The sequence below is a fragment of the Falco naumanni genome, chromosome 3, assembly GCF_017639655.2.
Source record: "Falco naumanni isolate bFalNau1 chromosome 3, bFalNau1.pat, whole genome shotgun sequence".
Taxonomy (NCBI): domain Eukaryota; kingdom Metazoa; phylum Chordata; class Aves; order Falconiformes; family Falconidae; genus Falco; species Falco naumanni.
The window spans coordinates 45,413,712-45,432,472 of NC_054056.1; the positions used below are offsets into that span (position 1 = coordinate 45,413,712).

The 18,761-nt window shown below is 44.9% G+C and overlaps 1 protein-coding gene across 2 annotated transcripts in view; it reads right to left on the reverse strand.

Annotated features, from left to right (window-relative positions):
• EPB41L4B (erythrocyte membrane protein band 4.1 like 4B) overlaps window positions 1–17,178 on the reverse strand; it is a 172,392-nt gene extending 155,214 nt beyond the window's left edge. Inside the window, exon 1 of one of the 2 annotated variants that reach the window (XM_040586774.1) lies at window positions 16,799–17,178. In XM_040586774.1, coding sequence (XP_040442708.1) covers window positions 16,799–17,092 — 294 coding nt within the window. In that variant the 5' untranslated portion in view covers window positions 17,093–17,178. The remainder of the gene's footprint in view (window positions 1–16,798) is intronic. The other variant, XM_040586773.1, reaches the window with a different exon arrangement.
• Between the last annotated feature and the right edge of the window lie 1,583 nt (window positions 17,179–18,761).

Consider the following 18,761-nt stretch of genomic DNA (forward strand, 5'->3'; position numbering starts at 1 on the left):
TGCTGCCCTCACCAGCAGGCTTGTCGTGGGTGAGAACTTGGGAGGGGACATAGCCAGGGGAGCTGACCCAAAGTGATCAATGGGATATTCCATATGATATGATGTCTGCTCAGATATAACACCTAAAAGAAAGGAGGAGGAAGGGGGGGGGGGAGGGGGGCATTCGTTATTTACATTTGTCTTCCAGAGCAACTGCTATGTGTACTGAAGCCCTGCTTCCTGCGAAGTGGCTGAACACCACCTGCTGATGGGAAGTAGAGAATAACATCTTCTGTTTTCCTTCACTTCTGTGTGTGCAACTTTTGCTATTGCTTCATCAAACTGCCTTTATCTTGACCCACAAGGGTCCGTGTACCCCCCCCCCCCCCCCCATCTTTTCTACCCTTCTGTTCTGCTGAGGAGAGTGATGGAGCAGCTTGGTGAGCATCTAGCATCCAGCCAAGGTAAACCCACCACACTGGTGAAGCATGCTAGAAGAGTAGACTTTCCCTTATTAAGACGGAGGCCAAGATGGGCAATCTTGCTGCAGCTGTCAAATAGCTCAGTACTCTCTACAAAGCACATGCTTCCCATGACTCTGCTGGAGATCATAATTTCCTCCACAACACAAAATATGTACTTTTATCTCAGTCGCTGCAGTGCAGTATCTTATGGTTTAAACTCGTATCTGGTTATTCAACAGACAGGCTAAGATACAGGTGCACACACATCCTCCTGACGGTTTAGTCACAGAGCAAGACAGCCAAAAGCAATAACATCTTAGGCAATCTCCAGTAATCTTTTTGCAGCGATTTATCAAAGCCTCAAGTCTTTCTGTCCAGATAGGGATTACAGACTTTGTCATCTTACTACCCAGACAGTGTAACACCTCCAAAGATGCTTTGGGAGCATCACAACAGCAGCAGCAAATGCCTACGACTTAAAATAAATAATAATAGTTTAAAATAATAATAATAAAAAATCTTAAATTGGAAATCTTCACCCATGAACTTAAAACAGCACTTCAGCTCTCTGGTCAGCATGCATTCACTCTTTAGCTTCCCAGACCAGGAACTCAAATTGATCTCCCTCACCCTGCAGTTGCAGCACAATGTCCCTGACTGTACATGGATGCAGGCATGCTTGTGCACAAAGATGCACCAGATGGCCTGGGAACTCCATTTTCTCAAGCATTTTGAAAATTGGATTTATTCCACAAGCCATCAGAACACCACCACCAGCTGGTCATAAGAATGAAAAATCTGAAGCAAAACTTTGTTCCCTTGTTTTCCCCTCCAAAATAATAATAAATAAATGAAAAGGAGGCATGCTGGATGTTTGTTCGAATGTTTAATATAGTTGTCATTGTAACTGAGACCTGTCTTTCTAACCTAACTTGTGGATTTGGAGTTGAAAGCATATTTTCCACTGGAACCCTTTCAGCATGATTCAGAACTGTCCATTTATGCTTTCAAGACATAAATAATCTTCCACCTGCTTCTTAAAAAGTGTTGGTTTAGATCATGTTCTTAAAGTTTCTTTCCATAAATATAACATAATCATTAAACCTTGTAAGGTTAAGTTGGAAAATGCAACATGAAATCAAACCCATCCAGCTTAATTTCCAAGTAATAGACTAAACTAAAAATAACTGAGGAATTAGAAACGCCAATTCAAATTTTTTATCTTGCCATTTTACTCACAATCAAGAATTACTGAATTTGTACTAGCAGCAGGACTCATTTCTGCAATATCTACAAATAAAGATTTACAATTAACCTCACACCACTTGAATTTCATGGATCTCTGACAGGGTAGGAATCCAGGATCTGCTCAACAGCATAGTTGTCTTTCACCTGCACTTCCAGCCAGCCTCAAAGGGATAAGGAATGTAGGAGAAGTACTCCATCACAGGATATCTGCATCACGTAACGACCATAAGATCTTTTCAGCCTGGGTTCTATTTGAACCTTCAGTGGTGGAACCTAGAAAAAGGTGACTTTCTCTAAAATTCCTTGATTTTTTCTAATTTCAGTATCAGCTTTGTTATCCTTACCAATTCTGGCTCCCTGTTAGAGTCTGAGAAACTAGAGATGGCTGGGTCCAGTCAGCAATAAATTAGATGAAAGCAGCATAATTTATACCACTCATGATTTCAAGAAAATTAAGTCTCATGAAACAAGTCTTATCTTCTTCCTCCACAAGACTACATTTTTATTTGATTATGGCAACAAAGAGCCTGTTTTTTCTGCAAGGTATCTAACTCTGGCATAGATGAGCTCTTGCAGATCTAGCTTGAGCTACTTGCCACGACTTCTGTCACTGAACCACACTGCTGCAGCAACTAAGCATTTCTTCTCCACTTCATACTAATCTGCCTGACTTTAGTGGGGCAGATGAAGAGCACTCACATGATCAAGCTATGAGAGCACTAAGTACATGAATCAAACCATTCCTAAAGTGATTATTTATACCCTCAAGGCTCAACTCAACAACACAGGGGCTTTTATAGTACTTTTGCCTGACAGAGCTCCCATGCCTTCTGTCAGGTTTCACCCTACTGCTTGGCCCCTTATTTATGCCATACCTTTAACAAATTGCTGACATTCAATGTTGCAAAAAGCATTTTTTTACAGTGAAACATCCTTGGATCTGATCCCTGACCTGGTTTTCAGCACAGCCCCACAAACAACTGAAAGGGCAGGTATCTGCCTGCAGCACCAAGACAGGCACAAGAAGCCAAGAACTCTTTGAACTTGTAGTGATCATGAAACACCTGTATTGACCATGAAACACCTGTAATGCCAAAACACAGCCTATGAGACAGTCCAACAAAAGCAAGTATAAGCATTCCTAAAATAAATGCATGTAGTCCACAATAGGCAGATTTCTTTTTTAAAAATTCTTCAGGAAGGGAAAGGAGGAAAGTAGTCAGCCAGCAGCACTGTCAGTGCAATCCTGAAGTGTTCTGCTCACAGTCAGTCACCAGTTTTCCCTGTGAACAAACTAATAAAATCACTCCTGCTGAACTTCACAAAACTGGCACAGTAGTAGAAGATGATGGGTCTTGTTGGCTGTACATTCTGATTTGCATCTCTTGGGGATGCAGAACTGCATCAACACACTGTAGCTCAATTCAGTGAAATCACAGGTCACCCACAGAGAGACAAGTTTCACTCACACTCACTAGGTTTAAAGATGGTGCCCTGGATTTCAGCAGCACTCTAAGAACTCTGGTGTAACAACAGGAAAACAACTGACCATGAGCTCTCAGTCTAATGCTACAGCCAAGAAAGTAAACATGAGCCATGAATGCGTTACAAAGTAACATTAAGTAAGGAGCAATACCATTTCATAAAACATTCAGCAAACCATTATAACAAACATTGCTGTGCCCAGTTCAAATGTCTGCACGTTATGCACAAAGTCAGAAAAAAGCTACAAGAATAATTCCAAGTCTGGAAAGCATCTGGAAATAAATTTTGTTTCTAGCTATCTAGACAACCAAATATAAGAGTAAGAGGTGGCTTGCATATGAATTTCACATACCTTCATGTGGAGAATATTTTTCCTCATAGTTCCAGAACTTTTTGTCACATGCCTGCTTAGGTACCAAGACAGGAAATAACAGGGACCATACAAATATCAGCTACAATAAAAGACCTGTTATTATTCTGAAGTTTCTATGTAGAACCCAAGTAAGTAACTGTTCTTCATTAAAGAAACTCAGAAGCAGACAAACTAATGAGATCCAAGCAGAGAGCTTATGCTAAAAAGTGACAGGCTTAAAATACATTCTTGGAGGAAGTTCTAGGGACTGATCCAGGAAGGAGAACAGATTAAGTGTTCACAATGATCCTTTCCGACCTGAAGCAAATGTACAGTTCAGAACCTATTTCTTTACAAGCCATCCATATGACTAACTCTCCGGTGTAATTTAAAGAGTGATAGTCCAAATGATATCTAGGGAGAACAGTCAGCTGACTTCCATTTAAGATCATCATAACAGCTTTAACAAAAGCTGTTAAAAGGAGGGACAAATGGAAACAGAGACAGATGGAACCTTTGCTAGTCACTTATCCAAAGCAAATTTTCTTAGTTAGCAAATAAAGTAGCTCTATCAGAAGTGGCAATGAAGCTATAATTGCTTGTAAAAACAAAAAGTCTTGTTGGTATGTGTAAGTTTGTATTCAGTCAGGTCATAAGAAAATTGTTTTGTTCTCTCCCTAATCAAGTATAAAACCAAAATATGCACCATACATCCTAGCTACCTCAAACATCCATTCCACTCCTTACTGCCACCAGGAACCAGCAGCCTCGCAAGGGTTTTTGAGGTACAAAAGTCAGTTTGAATAACACCATAAATTCATTTAGCTCTGTAGCCAAAGCTGCACGCTTGCCTCCTAGCACTAGCTATGGTGGCTGTTTCTTCATTGATAACCTATCCTTCAGTGATAAAACCACTCCAAGTTTATTAGCACTGCTGGTTATGTCCACATATAGGACAAACTGAAGTATACTCCAGAGCACACCCTTCCTCAACAGCCCTGCACCCAGTGTCCCACTCCCCGGTTCGTCTCTCAAAGAGCTTTTCCACTAGCACCTGTGCAGAGGCAGAGGTTACCAAGTTCGGAATTTCACAGAACGTACTTCTCAAGCAAAGCAGGCGACAGTCTTGGAAGTAGACAGAGCGGTCACATCTTGTCCCTCCAGAACTGCACTGAATTCGTATTTTGTCTTCAGGGTCATTTTTTCAGCACCACAAACTGCTGTTGGATTATGTGGGGTCAGTCAAACATTTGTTTCCAATGACTGTTTTCCCTTTATGTACAAGACCACAGAAAACAAAGCAACATCAGTCTCCATCTCAACTGTATCAGCTCTGCAATGTAGACAGACTATTGCACCATTTCACAAACCAGTACAAAAACGCTGCAGTTTTCTAAGACTCAGAGAAGGAAAAGTGGGAGAAAAGCTTTCTTCCCTAATATATATCTGGACTTGGGAGTCTGACCCAAAACTGCAGGAAAGCAGGTGGCACTGTTCGGAGAGCTCCTCTCTGTAGGGAGAGCTCCCCCAGGCCTGGGACTTCTCACGAAATCTATATTTGGTAGCTCCCACAACTCATTTAGTGCTGCCCTACTCTTGACAGCCTTATCCAGTTAATTAGGTTAGTGCATATGCAATAAAGAGGAATTCATACTCTTCAAATATTGTCCTATCTCCCTTGGAAGCTAACCAATCATTTGCCCTGTATCTTGCAAAAACAGCTTTCCGAACACCTTGCTGAAGGTTTTGGTACTATTTGAAAGCTCTATCTGCCTTCAATTAAGAAATAACTTTTGATTTCAGTAAACAGTAAAATGCCTTAGAAATCTTGAAAGCAAAATAAGTATAGTTCATTTTGAGGGCTGCCCTTCAAGATAGCACTTGCACTTCACCTTGCCCACTTTCAACAGCTCCTGAAAGTCAACAGTGAAGCCACAGAAGTTCTTCAGACTATTTTCTCTTCCTAGGTAGCTTCCAGCCCTCAGCTTCCTGAAGCAGCCAGGAAAGTTCTCCACTCCTGGCATTACACAAATGCTGAGAAATTGACAGCTGTAACAGGGAAAAAAATTGCTTTCTGAAACAAACTTCTGATTAATAGTATTTTCTAGTTATGAAAGACCACAGCTTTCTGTTCTGTCTGACAGTTTTCAGATTATGATCATGCTGGAAATGTTACCAGATGTTCTGTTTCTCTCTGTCAAGGCAAGATGAAATTCTTCTAGAAGAAATACTTCTATCAGTAGCTAATACCATAACATGTGGGGGGAAGAAATCAAAGTCAAGAAATCCAGTTATAAACCAAAACATGCTGGGTGTTTAATGTGAAAATACAGCAAAATCCAAGCACACAAGCTATAAAATGAAAATATCTGCTGGCAAATTTCAAAAGCAGCAAACAAAAAAGTCACTTTTTTTTGTTTCTCAGCACTGAATTTTTCTGTTCCCACTCCCCTCCAAGGAATGCAGTCATCAACTTCAGTGTATTTTTCACTAATACACAGACAAATGCTTGAACTCTTTCCTTGTTTTCCCCATACTTCGAAAATATCTTTACTTTTTAAAGCCAGAAATGATGCATCAGAAAGGTTTTATTATAAGAAAAATTTATACGCACATTGTGCATCAACATGCTACACAGGAAAAAAGTGATTGCAAGCAATACTATCAAAAGAGGAGATGGCTCAGAGAATTCAAGAGAAAGAAGTGAAGGCGGTAAGTAACCTCAATTTGTTTGCAGTTCTAAATTTAAGAATACTGTAAAAATACTTGTTCAGATTATTTCCTCATACATTGACTTCCTAAAATATATTAAGCACCTTTCATGAACTATCAAAATAATCAATTTTTCCCCTCCAAACGCCTACTGTTTGCAACAAACAATTTGAGTACTGTGACAAATGTTCTGATGTCCCAAAGGCTCCCCCATTTTCACACTAAAAACAAAGGTTTGATTCCCTATTGTACAAGTTTTGTAACAGTTCATCCAACAGAGAAAAGCCAACTAGTATCATTGTATGAGAGGAAGGGAGTGAAGGGAGGCAGCAGATATACAGGCAGGTGATCGCTTAAGCAATCAGCTTAAAGGAGAATGGGAAAAGTCAACGTTTAGTAGCTTCAGTGGCCTCTCTGCAAGGAATCAGCAGTCTCTGCTGTCTTAGTAAGCAGGTCTCCCCATTGGAAAAAAAAACCCACTATCAAAATTAACACCTTCTAATTAACTGGAAGTCAAGAACAGAACTCCAACACACTGCTGAGGGCTGTGTGCGGAATTAATTGTGCAAGGCAGACACTGGAAAACACGTAGAGCCACCCTGCAGCAAGGTGTTCTCAGCTGCAGCTCACAACATGGCCTTGGCAGACAAGACTGTGGGCTCAGGAGCTGTCACAGAGGGGACACTCCTCCTTGGAGAAAGCAGCTGTCAGTAAGTAACAAACAAGAAAACATCCTGCCACCCTCTCTTCATTGTTGAAGAACAGGGAAAGAAAAAGAAAAAAAAGGAAAAAAAAGAACAAACAAGCCCAGTATATGAAATAGCAGGAAGAGAGAGGTAAAGAAACAAGTCTTTTGCACAACAAAGAAGTTATATTGCTAGTGTATTAAAAACAGCTCTTCCCTCCACAGAGCTACAGCAGTATGTCTGGATTCCCACAAATACACATCCAAAGACCACAACATGAGAGAAGGTAAGCAGATACTGCCCACTGGACTTTACACTTCCAGGGTGTTTGTTGCCTATCCTAGTGATACGACCTATTTTGAAGAACACCACCACTCTTCACTTACTTGCTTAATTCAAGCAGATAACAGACTCATCATTCATCGTCTCTCAAAGCAAAGCACTCATGGAGGGTTCATTATTCGGGAAGAATTTCCACTCAGTAAGTAGCCTGAATATAAAACCTACATACTAAGGATTTGCATCTCTACTGAATAGTAATCTTTGTTGTAACACAACAATTGTACAAAGTACTAGTGTTTTCAGATCTGCTTACAAAAATAGAAGTTCTTGGGCTTGGTTGTTGGTTTTTTTTTTTTACAGAAATGTAAGCCCTCAATTTAAAATCATACCATATCACAGCTCCGGGAACCACTAACAAGGTAAGAAAGATACATTTAAATGACAGAAAACAGCCTTGACCTGGATGGCACCAAGGGAGAAAAAAAGAAAACTTAACAGAGCTACTCCTTTTCTCAGAAACTGTGGAAAATTCACATGCACAGTTGAGGCAGGTTAACATTTGGACATTAATTTTGTTCAGACTTAGCACCAACAGAAAAGATGTGATGCAGTTAATATGTTTATTTTATCCGTCAATATTAAAATGAGAATTTGTTCACAGCCTAGGATAATGTTAAAGCTTAACACTACCATATTAAACTGCCTATGGTCTAACACATAACGTACAAGACCTCAAATTTGAAATGCACACAGTAAGAAAATGTAAACTTAAAAATGGGAAGTGGTTTCCTTGTTTAGTCTCAGTTTAGGCAGAAAATAAATAGGTGTTTTCCCAGCCAAGACCGCTAAACTACAAAATTCCTCTCAAGTCTACATTTATTTTTTTTGTAACTAACACACACCAAGGAAAATAACACATATAATCAATTACTAGTACTACGAAGAACTACTGTGAAAAGCATTATTTTCAACAGCCACAAAAGAATTCAACCTTGGGTAAGTTATCCTTTGAAATAATATTGCATTCTACAATAATTTAATTACAGGTCACAGTCCCCAAGTTATAACACTATGCTTTTCTAACTGAGCATTTGATACTGGTTCATATGAGTCCATGTTCTTCAAAGGCAAGGACCTACACTCCACAAATAGTTGTGTAGAATTAGTTGTCTTTCACAAACATTATATTGGACCTTCCATTAGGATTTTCAGTCTCTTACTTATTATATAACCTGTCACACGTATTAAAATAATGAAACACAGTAACAACTCAATTCAATGTGTTTGTCAGTATACTAAAAAAAAAAAAAAGAAAAAAAAGACTACATTTAGTATTTGTTTCGATAAACTATCTGTGGTTCCATAACAGAGAAGGGAAATAAACTGAATCCGTACAGATAAAAAACATACACAGCCAGTAAAAATTAACTCTTAATAATTTTCATGCTTCATAGCTGGAGCCTGAATCTAGAACTTCAAGAAATATTTCAAAATAATCTCATCACAATGTAGCTAATGGTCCAGGACATATTTAAATTGATGCATAGAAATAAATGGAAATAGCAAGTCAAATGAAGAGCAGATGGTCACTCTAAACACTTCATTACCTTCCAACCCTTTTATTTCTAATGTGGAAAGAATAAAAGAACATTTACCATTGTCTGCACTGGAAAACAAATACTAAAAAAACCCATGTGTTTCTCAAGTAATTTAAAATACTAACCCAACAACACTGCACATATAGTTAACAGCTGTTGACTTCATCCTTTGAGCAAAAAATAAATTATTTGTACTTATCCCTATATTTTGCTTTCAAGTGGTCTACGAATTCAATGACATACATGTTCTCCCTTTTTCTCTCAGCCTCTTTCCCATGCCATTTTAGTTTTCAGGTCCATTTTTGTTGTCTCATATGAAACCATGCATTTTTAAAGTGGGGAGGTTTAACCTTTGAATTAACTATTTCACTGATCACTACCAGTGTTCCCCTAATGTCTGCTCTACAACTGGGAATGTTCAGAACCAGCAGTCACCTGTGCCATTTGTGCTCTGACAGACAGGGCACTTTGCTAGTCAAGCTGGCTGAATGAGCTGCTGTGCCAGCCACAGACCCCTGGCCACAGCTGGGAAACTACATTTTCATAGGGAAGGAACAGGACTGAGGAGCATTTCAAATTTCTGGCAGCTGCAGAGAACCACACAAGTGATCTAAACTGACAGGAGAGATGGGACAGAGAACCATGCTTGAGGCCCAAACCAGAAGGAAGCAAACCTCTCATGCTTATTAAAGTGCCTCATAGAAGAGATCCTCCATGGTGAACTGTTTCACAGCTTACGTAGCTGCTCATCGGATGCAAAGAAAACTGCTCTTATGGATTGGGAAAACAGGGTTGAGTAAGAAAACCCCACAAAACTAAAAGACATTCGCTCTTACTAAAAAGAAAATTCAGTAGGGACCATGCTAGTAATACAGATCATATCCATACAGAAAAAGTATAGAGAATTTGGCCAGGGAGAAGACTGTGAAGAAAGGTGGGTAGAAATGGTTGGGAATTTAAAAACAGAAGCCCCAAATCAGCAAATGGACCTATGCTTGGAGAAAGCAAGACACTAAATGAAGCCAGCCTCTCAGAGAAAGTTACAGAAAAAGTGATAGTTACAGAGGCGCTCCAAGTAGAAGCAGAAGGAAGCACATGAGGAAGAAAAGCACACACAGAGAAGCAGGAGTAGAGATATCTGTCCTCACTGTTTCAGAGAACTGGATTGACAATATATCCCATACTTTATGCACCATTTCTAGTGTCTTCAACGTTTCAGCCCGTTTCTTCCTGACCTACCTCCTGCAATCCAAACAAAACTAGCTATCTGCTTGCTCTTCTGTATGGAAGGGCTGCCACTTCCAAACTCTCTTTCCTCCTATTTCCTGCCTCATAGGAACTTTTTACATGACATTGTTTTTCTTTTTCAGGACCACCACTAAGAGCCTGAGGCTACAGGTTTGCTACACAGCCATCTAGTCCAGAACACAACCACTGGGGGCAAAGAAAACACAAACACCAAACCCAAAACATGAGATGGACACTGTTTACAAGAAACTCGTATTTTCTAGCTGCTCTGAAAGTTTCCTTCTTATTGACCGTCTCCATTCAAACCCATGGTGGTCTTCAGAGTTTCTTCAGTGTTCATGATCACATAGTTAAGGCCAGGGCAAACAGCTGCTACTAAAATGCATTTTGTGGCAACAAACAAAAGGCCTATCCACACCGACTTTTCACATGGTTACTCTCCAAAGCATAGCTGTGTTCTAGTCCATTATAAAAAGGCTTCCAAAAGAATGCCTTATACAACCTTATCTTCTCCTGATCACTCCAAACACATAAGCTCTCCATCAGAGAATCAGTACCAGGTGCTCATACTTCTGTCTTTGCAGTACACTACTCTCACCATTGGCTTTCTCCACCTTACTGGTTGTCAACTCCTTGCGGCAGCAGTCCTGTTATCCTGTCTATCTATACTGCATTGAAAAATGGTATTGGTTTCCATAAAAAACTAATGGAACTCACAAGCAGATTTTATCTAACATATGCCAAAACAAAACACTGTGCATTGTCTCCCTGTTCTACTATGTACTGTTGAAATGCCTTTTAGCTGCTGTAGATTTTTTGGGGATGTTTGGTGAGCACATCAAGAGCTGAAATTCCCTCTTCTCTCAAGAAGCTAATGCTGTGCATTTCTGAAGCACATCTGCAGTCACATGTGCACACCCCACCTCATTCCTATTTCTCTGGGGCTGTACATCCCTGATTCTGTACGTGATTCTACTACGAATGCTTTCACACACCTTCAGTATACACAGCAATGCATCAAAGCATACGGTACATGGAAAAGATAATTAAAGGCTACTGCCAGAAGACAACACATCGAGCTCTAGCTACAGTTACTTGATCAGAGCTGTAAGGTAATGAAAAGGCATTTCAACATGAGCTGCAGAAGCAAAATACCCAACTCCTCCTACAAATGGAGCTTTATCAGTTTATAAAGGGGATTACAGGTGCTGGTGCCTGCAGAAGTTCATGAACATGAGAGACCATTCCAGTGCAGCAAATATGCTTTTAACATTTTCCAGCAAGTATTCTAATTTTATGCTGTTGAAAGGTAACTTCTGCATAAAGGCATATTATCAATTTCACTTTAAGTGATAAAAGGTTTAAAGAATTAATAAAAAATCATGTTCCCCATCTGATGTAATATATCTATTTGGGTGGGGACTAACTCCTCAGTTAGGAGACTCCAGAGAATGACTTAAATCTAAGTGTCTATATGCATATTAGTGCATTTCTCTAGAATTACTATTCCTGAAACATCATTAGAAAAACATGTGTGATTACAAAGAAAGAAAAAATGAGTTGTACTTCTCTCCTGAAATTTCTAACTTTATCAAGTCAAAAATATATTAACCAATAATTACAAGATAGACATGACTACACAAGAGTTAACATTTACATTTAATGTAAGCATAGAAGCCAGACAGCAAATTTTGTTATGTTCTTGTTACTCCAACAAAAGAAGGATACAATGCATAGGTAACTAGAGATTAGAAAACGGTACTGAAGAACATTTACTATCCCTGTCCTGAAGTGTTTCCATAGCAGCCAAAACAATTATTAAAACAGACCAAAAGGAAGGCAAAGAAATAATGCAAAAGCTATCCATCTGAAAACAACTCATAGATTTGAGGAGTTATATTTGCCTTGTTCATTAATTTAACCATTAAACATCACCTACTTGCTAATACATCACACTGGTCTTTGTAATGACGTTCACAGCAGCACAGAAATTTATCAGACCAAGAAGATTTTTAGGATGGAGTACTTATGACAGACAACATGTTGACTGCTGTGGCTTCATGTCACAGAAAATTTAAAGTATCCTCTATCTGCTCTGCAGGATGAGGATCCCTCTTTTGCATCCCGCTTACACAAACCCAAGTCATTCCCCTCCTGCCCTCCCCCAGCTTACACAGAATACTATTTTCAGTGGCATTAAGAAAAGAGACATCAATTCCTGCTATTCTGGACAGCCCCACTGAATAGCTATCTTTCATATATCCTCCCTTAAAGCTTTAGTAAGATGCACTGAACTAAAAAGTAAGAGACTCAGTTTTTAGAAATGCCAGCAACCATGTCTTAAAGTCAACAAAAGTTTGGCTTTTTGGCCTCATCTGAGCACCATTTATAGACTGTTCCATTTACGTGTTAACTAGCAGGCATCATCACCACTGCGTAAATGTCAATGCTCTTTCCTTGCATTTTTATGTAAGAACACAGCATCAACCATAACCAGTTTTTTTTTTTTTTTTAAAAGCCATGAGTCCTCCAGAAGAACAGAGGCAAGACTGTTCTGACAGCAGTAGGCAAGTGGCCTTCCAACCAACCTACAGCTGAGTTACACTCTAAACAAGTAACAGCCTCCAATGCAAGCAAAGATGCAACACAAAAGGTACTAAACAGGTTCTCAATGGTAAAAAATACACTGATACCTATGTGAGAAGGAGGAAAGGACGGTTTCTCATCTAAGTATTTTTCTCCTTGTGTCAGTTCTTATAACTAGATTTCAGATGTACAGAGATGTGGTGTCAGGTCAAGAGGAAGTAATGACACCATTTATGCTCCCCTTCCCATGGGAAATCACCCCACAGCAACAGAACCGGTCAACTGCCACTCACTCCTGTACAACAGATCCAACCTTAATAGCATCTCACATTCAATACAGGGCCCTGAGGAACTCGTGGGTTTAAAAAGCCATCCAGTGCATTATTCTATTTAGAAAGAATACTTTCAAAGTACACGATTCTTGCCCTAAGAGTGAACAAAAAAGCCAGCATCATTAAGCAATCCTTGAAATTCCATGGAGAAGCTGAGTATAGAAACAGTTATCCAGGGGTATCTACAGTGCTCAGAACAATTTTATGTTGACATCTGTATGGGCAGGAAATAAGTTCAGGAAAGGTAGAGAACACCTACAAGTGAAAGACTACACAGCACCATAGGAGGGCAGGCTGGCAGATGCAGTAGTCTGAAGGCAGAGGACATGCAGCAAAAAGAATAAAGTGCAAACGCCCCAGAAGGAAGTGAGCGTGGAAATGCATACAAGAAAAAACGTGACTGGTCACAATACTGCTATACAGCCTAGAGAAGAACAAGCTAAGGAAGGACTTGGGGATCAGGGTAGATCTATGCTTCCGTTATCACCACGAGCAGACAGGAGCTTACCAGATGTGCTTGCTGTTTCTAATACAGATACTATCACATAAATGATAACGTTAACCCAAAGACAGTTATCAACCTACTGATATAGGATTTCTTTTTCCAACACCAGCATCAGCCCTCACATATGAGAAAACACTGCGGCAGAACCTGATACATTTAACCTGGACAAAAGTTTCAGGGTTTCCATTTTACTTGAATGCTAAAAAAATCCCACACAGTAAGTCAACAAAAAAACCTGAAACTTTTTTTTTTTCTACACATATAGCTAAAGTTTTCCCTCAGTTGTGTCTTTTCTGTCATTCTGTCATTCATCCACACAAACAAGTACATCCTGTCATCTTCAAAATCTAATAAACCTTTCAGTTACTTCTAGTGAAGTCTTAGCCTAAAAAGTTGTAGTAGGAAGAGTACCATATCCTAATACCAACAAGTTCCTATTTTCCACTGGAAAGACAACTGGGGTGTAATGTTTGCAGGTAGTAAAAAGAACACATTTTACAGATGCCAGTATCTCCTGAAAAAAGTGCTTGTGAACACAACCAGCAGCTCAGTGAAGTCCTCTGCAATTATCTACAAATTTGACTTCATGGGTAAACTGCTCACTGGTGACAAAGCCCACACACCCTTCCTTTCAACAAAACTTGAGCTGAAATGGAAAGAAACCACCATAAGCTTTTTTTTTTTTTTAATGGAAAAGATGCTACTGAATTCATTCTGTACCACCGAATGTACCACTGAATACAGTCCTGTACCACAGCTTCGGAGTATTGAAGCATGTTCTACTTCAGGCTCCAATCCCCTAAAATCTAGAGCTGCAAAGCTGAGAGAAACTTTACTGATCAACTTTATAAATGGTGCAACGCCTCTTTCAGTTTTTCTGACTCTCAGTGTGGGTGTTACTTTCCGTGAAAGAAAGGGGAAAAGCACGAGGAAGATACGTAATTCAACAGAACAGTTTTTAATGCTCAACATATTGACAGCTATTACGTGCTCCAGAGTCCTCCACCAGTCTAGGAATTGCAATGGAAAAAAATACCAACTTCCTACCCTATCCTTGGACAAATCAACCACAACCACCACGTTGTGCAGTTCACATTCTGAAAACACTGGCAGTCTAGGCTTCATTTGGAGGTCAAATGCAAGCAAGAGTGCTCCACAGTTTCTTTACTGGACCAAGCAGGTACTTCCATATACTTTCAAAACTCAAGGACTAAGAAGAGTGCCATTACCTCATTTTCTGATGCTTCAAAACCACAGACCATCTTAAACAGGCTCTACAGCAAAAGCTGAACTCTGATAAATCAGAGGAAGTATAACCTTAAGCAAAATACTTACTGAGCTTATCTACACAGACCTCTGTAAGTAAATCCGTAGCATGCTGATAACATTCAAGTCTTTAGAAAAGATTTGTGCAGAAATGTTAGGAGGACTGCAGCAACTTGTGAAGGAGATCTGAGGGGAGGAAATATATTAGCATTTCAAATATCTGGAAACGCGTGATCTAGTCTTTAAGGCAAGGGAGGCCTGACAGTTCTGCAGCAAGTATCTCTAGGTGGCTCCATTCACATGCTTCTAATTTCACTTGTAAGAGTCTCACCCCATCTCTTCAGTTTCTTTCAAGCAGAAACCATAGGGTTGTGAAATTCCACGTTTTAGTGAAATGATGCCAATGTACACAAATAATTATTAGTATGAAAAACACCTAACAAGATTCAAAAGATACTCTGAAAAAAACACTTTTTTACACTCCCGGAGATTGAAGTAGTGCACAATTTATCAGGTTGTTTCACTCATTAATGGTAAGCCTCCCCACCTGCTTTTGCAGACCAACTGTTAATGGCTGGTGATTATTCGGGTAGAAGATTAAATATTTTTCTAATATGATGAACTCTGACACTATTCCACAAGAAATTTGGTTTTCAAGAAGGGTGGGGGGGAGTCGGGGGGGCGGGGAAGGTCAGCAAAACAGGACGGGTGTCGAGTATTTAGCAGCTGCGGGGAACGAACGTCTGGCAAACCCTGACTCTGTACGTTAGTAATATACACGGTGCAGTTTCCTTGAAGAGAGGTAAAAGGGCACGCAACGGGCTCTGGGGGTGCCGAAAGACTCACAAACGCGGCCGGGCTTCAAAGCAGGCGAACACAAACACACGCAGAGCCGCGCTGGGCCGGCACCGTCCCTTCCTCGTTCCTCAGGCGCGGCGGCGGGAGGGGGAAAAGTTCAGCGCCGGCCCCGGCCCCGCACCCGCCCGAGCCGCGGCCCCGGCCCCCGCCGCCGCCTGAGGCGCTGACGGCCCCGCCGCCCCCTCACGGCCGGGCCGGGCCGCCCCCCGGGCCAGCGGCTGCAGGGCGGGCGGACCCGCGGGGACCGGGCCCTGCCCCGGAGCCGTAGGGGTTACCTGGGACCGCGGCCCTACAGCAGCCGGGCGGGGCGGCCGCTGGCCCGGGATGGGAGAAGCGCCTCAGGCAGCCCCCCCGGGCGGAGGGCAACGCGGGCCGTGCGCGGCTCCGCGTCACACACCCGAGCGAGGCCCCTCGGCCAGCCCCGCTCATCTCCCGCCGGCAGGGGGGCGGCGGGGGCGTTAGAAAACAAGAAATAAAGAGGCGGTGCCCCCGCAGACCCCCGCCGCGGCAGGCACAGCGCGGCCTCGCCTCACGGCCGGCCTCGCCTCGCTCTCCCGCCGGCGCCACAGGTGCTGCGGGGCTGGGAGCCGCCCCTCCGCCGGCCGCAAGCCGGGGCGCAGCGAGGCCAAAGGCACCGCTCCCCCGCACAGGCTCGGCTCCGGCCCCCGCGGCACGCCGTGGTGCCCCCAAGGCCAGCGGTGCCGTCGGGCGGGGTCTGCGGGCAGCCCCCCCACCCCCGGCCGGGGCGACACACAGGCAGCGCAGCGCAGGGGCAGCCCCTCTCGGGAGAGACACCGCCGAAGGCAACGCTGCAGGGGGCTGTTTTCTGGCTGCGAGGGGGGAGGCGAGCAGGCGCCCACCTCCACGGGGGCTCCGGGGGGAAGGGATGAGGGACGCAGCAGACTGCAGCCGGCGGGAAAGGGGCGGGGGGCGAGCGGAGAGGCGGTCATGGCGGGGAGGCACTCCGCGCACCTGGCAGCAGGTGCTTGCAGGCAGCTACGGCGGCGAGGACGCCCGCGGAGGGGAGGAAAAAACTAGCTGGGCTTGCCCGGAGAACGGCGCATGTCGTGCAGCCGCGGGGGGGGGCACTCGCGGGGACCTGTCACCGAGGGGGACGACGACGACGATGCGGAGGAGGGGAGAGGGCAGATGCAAGTGCTGTTTTGCAGGCAAGGGAGGCAAGCGCGCGTTACTCACCGGCAGCTCCACGTTGACTTCGGTCCCGTCCAGGAGGAGGACGCGGCACTGCAGCACCGGCTTACTGCCGCCGGCCGCCGGGATGTGAACGGGGGCTCCGGCGCTGTGCACGACTCCTCCGGGGTGCGGCGAGGAGGGGAAGCCTCCCGAGCCGGCGGCGGCGGCTCCTCGTAGCCCCCCGTCCCGCTCGTCCCCCTCGCCGCCGAGCCCACCTCGCCCGGCTCCGCGCCCGGCTCCTCGCCCGTAGCGCTGCATCGACCGCCGGCCAAAGGTCCTGCGCAGGAACCGCAGCATCCTGGGGGCGCCCTGCCCGGCCGCTCACACCCCCGAGCCCGCAGCTCCGCGCCCGGCCCCGCGCCGCCTCCCAGAGCAACGCAGCAGCGCCGCCCGCCGGGAGCCGGCCCGCGCCGGGAGCCGGCCGGCCCGGCCCGCCCCGACCGCCCGCTCCGCCCTCTGCAGCGCCGCCCGCCACCGGCACGGCGGGGCGGGGCGGGCCGCGGCCCCTCCTGCCGCCGCCGAGGTGGGCGAGCCCGGGCGGCGGGCAGGGGGCGCTGCTGAGGCGGGCGACGGGAGGCCACCTGTGGCGGTGGCGGCGGCCGGGGTGCTCGCCCTCAGCCCGCCGGCCCCCTGCCCCTCAGCCCCGCTCGCCTCGCTGCAGGGGGGAGCGCCGAGCCCCGCGGCGCCTCCAACAACTGCCACGGCGATCGCGCCGGCCGTTGAGGCGGCGTCTGCGCGGTGGCTGGCCCTCACCGCCGCCTCCGGCCCGGGGAGGGGAGAGGAGCGGCGGCGGGGCAGGGGCGCGGAGCGTCCCCCCGGCTGGGCCTTCCGCCGGGCCCGTGGCCTGGGGGCGCCGCGCTCCGCGCCGGGGCGGCCCGTCCTGCGCGCCGAGCTGGCGGCTCTGCCCCCGCCCCGCGTCCCCCCCGCCCCGGGCTGCCGCTCCCGCCCCTTCGGGCGGGCGGGAGAGGGGATGGGGGAAGTTAATCGCGAAATAAAAAACGGCGAGGGCTGAAGAACGGACAAGCCCCAGCGCAGCCGGGAGGACAGGGCTCGCCTGTGCCGGGGAGGCCGAAGCGGCGTGTCCCGCCGCGGGGCGGGGGGGTCACGGCACCGCACCGCCTCCCCCCTCCCCTCCCGCCGCCGCCCCTGTCCCTGGCGTGTCCCCCTGAAATGCTCCCGCGTTCGGCGTTGCAGCCGGCGCGGTCCGGGGGAAACTAACGTGTTCCCGTGGAAAAAACAGACCCTCCACACACACACACCCCGGGGTCTCGCTCCCTTTCTGCAGCTATAAGTGTGGAAGCAATACGGGTTTATAAATGCCATATCAAATCCATAGGTATACTTGCTCACACAGTCGCACCGCCGATAAGTTAAGCCTTTATGTATTCTGGCTCGGGTGGGAGCACTTCTGAACTGCGGTGTATAAAATACTGGACATCAATCATGTCTCATGGAAACAATCAGCGGGACTAATTCTGCCACTCTATGGTCAGATATGATCAAAGGGGCTTTGAACTGAAATAATTTGCTGCTTCTAAAGTTTTTTTCTGCTATGGATTTACTTCCTTTAACCTTACTTCTAGGCCGGTTTACACAAGCATTGTCCTATTAGGTATTCCAAAAGCCTGCCAAAATGTCTCAGCTTGTCATTTTTTATTGAGACTTGACAGTATTAGGTAACTGCCTGCTGCTTCTGCATCCTTTCCCGTGTTTATTCAATGCACTGGATCAGGTCTTGAAGTGTCACATCAGCCAAGACTGACACTAAACTGCATGATCTTTGGCAGGGATGCATCTGCAGCCCTTCTGCACTGTATAGCTGCATAAAAGAGCCTTTATAGAAACGGAGTGGAAAGGTGCTGATCTTTGCCTGCTGCTGTTCACAATGAAGAGCAGACACTTATTACAGATTATGGTTTGGGTTTTTTGTTTTGGTTTGGATTTTTTTTTTGCGCTAGGGGCAGAA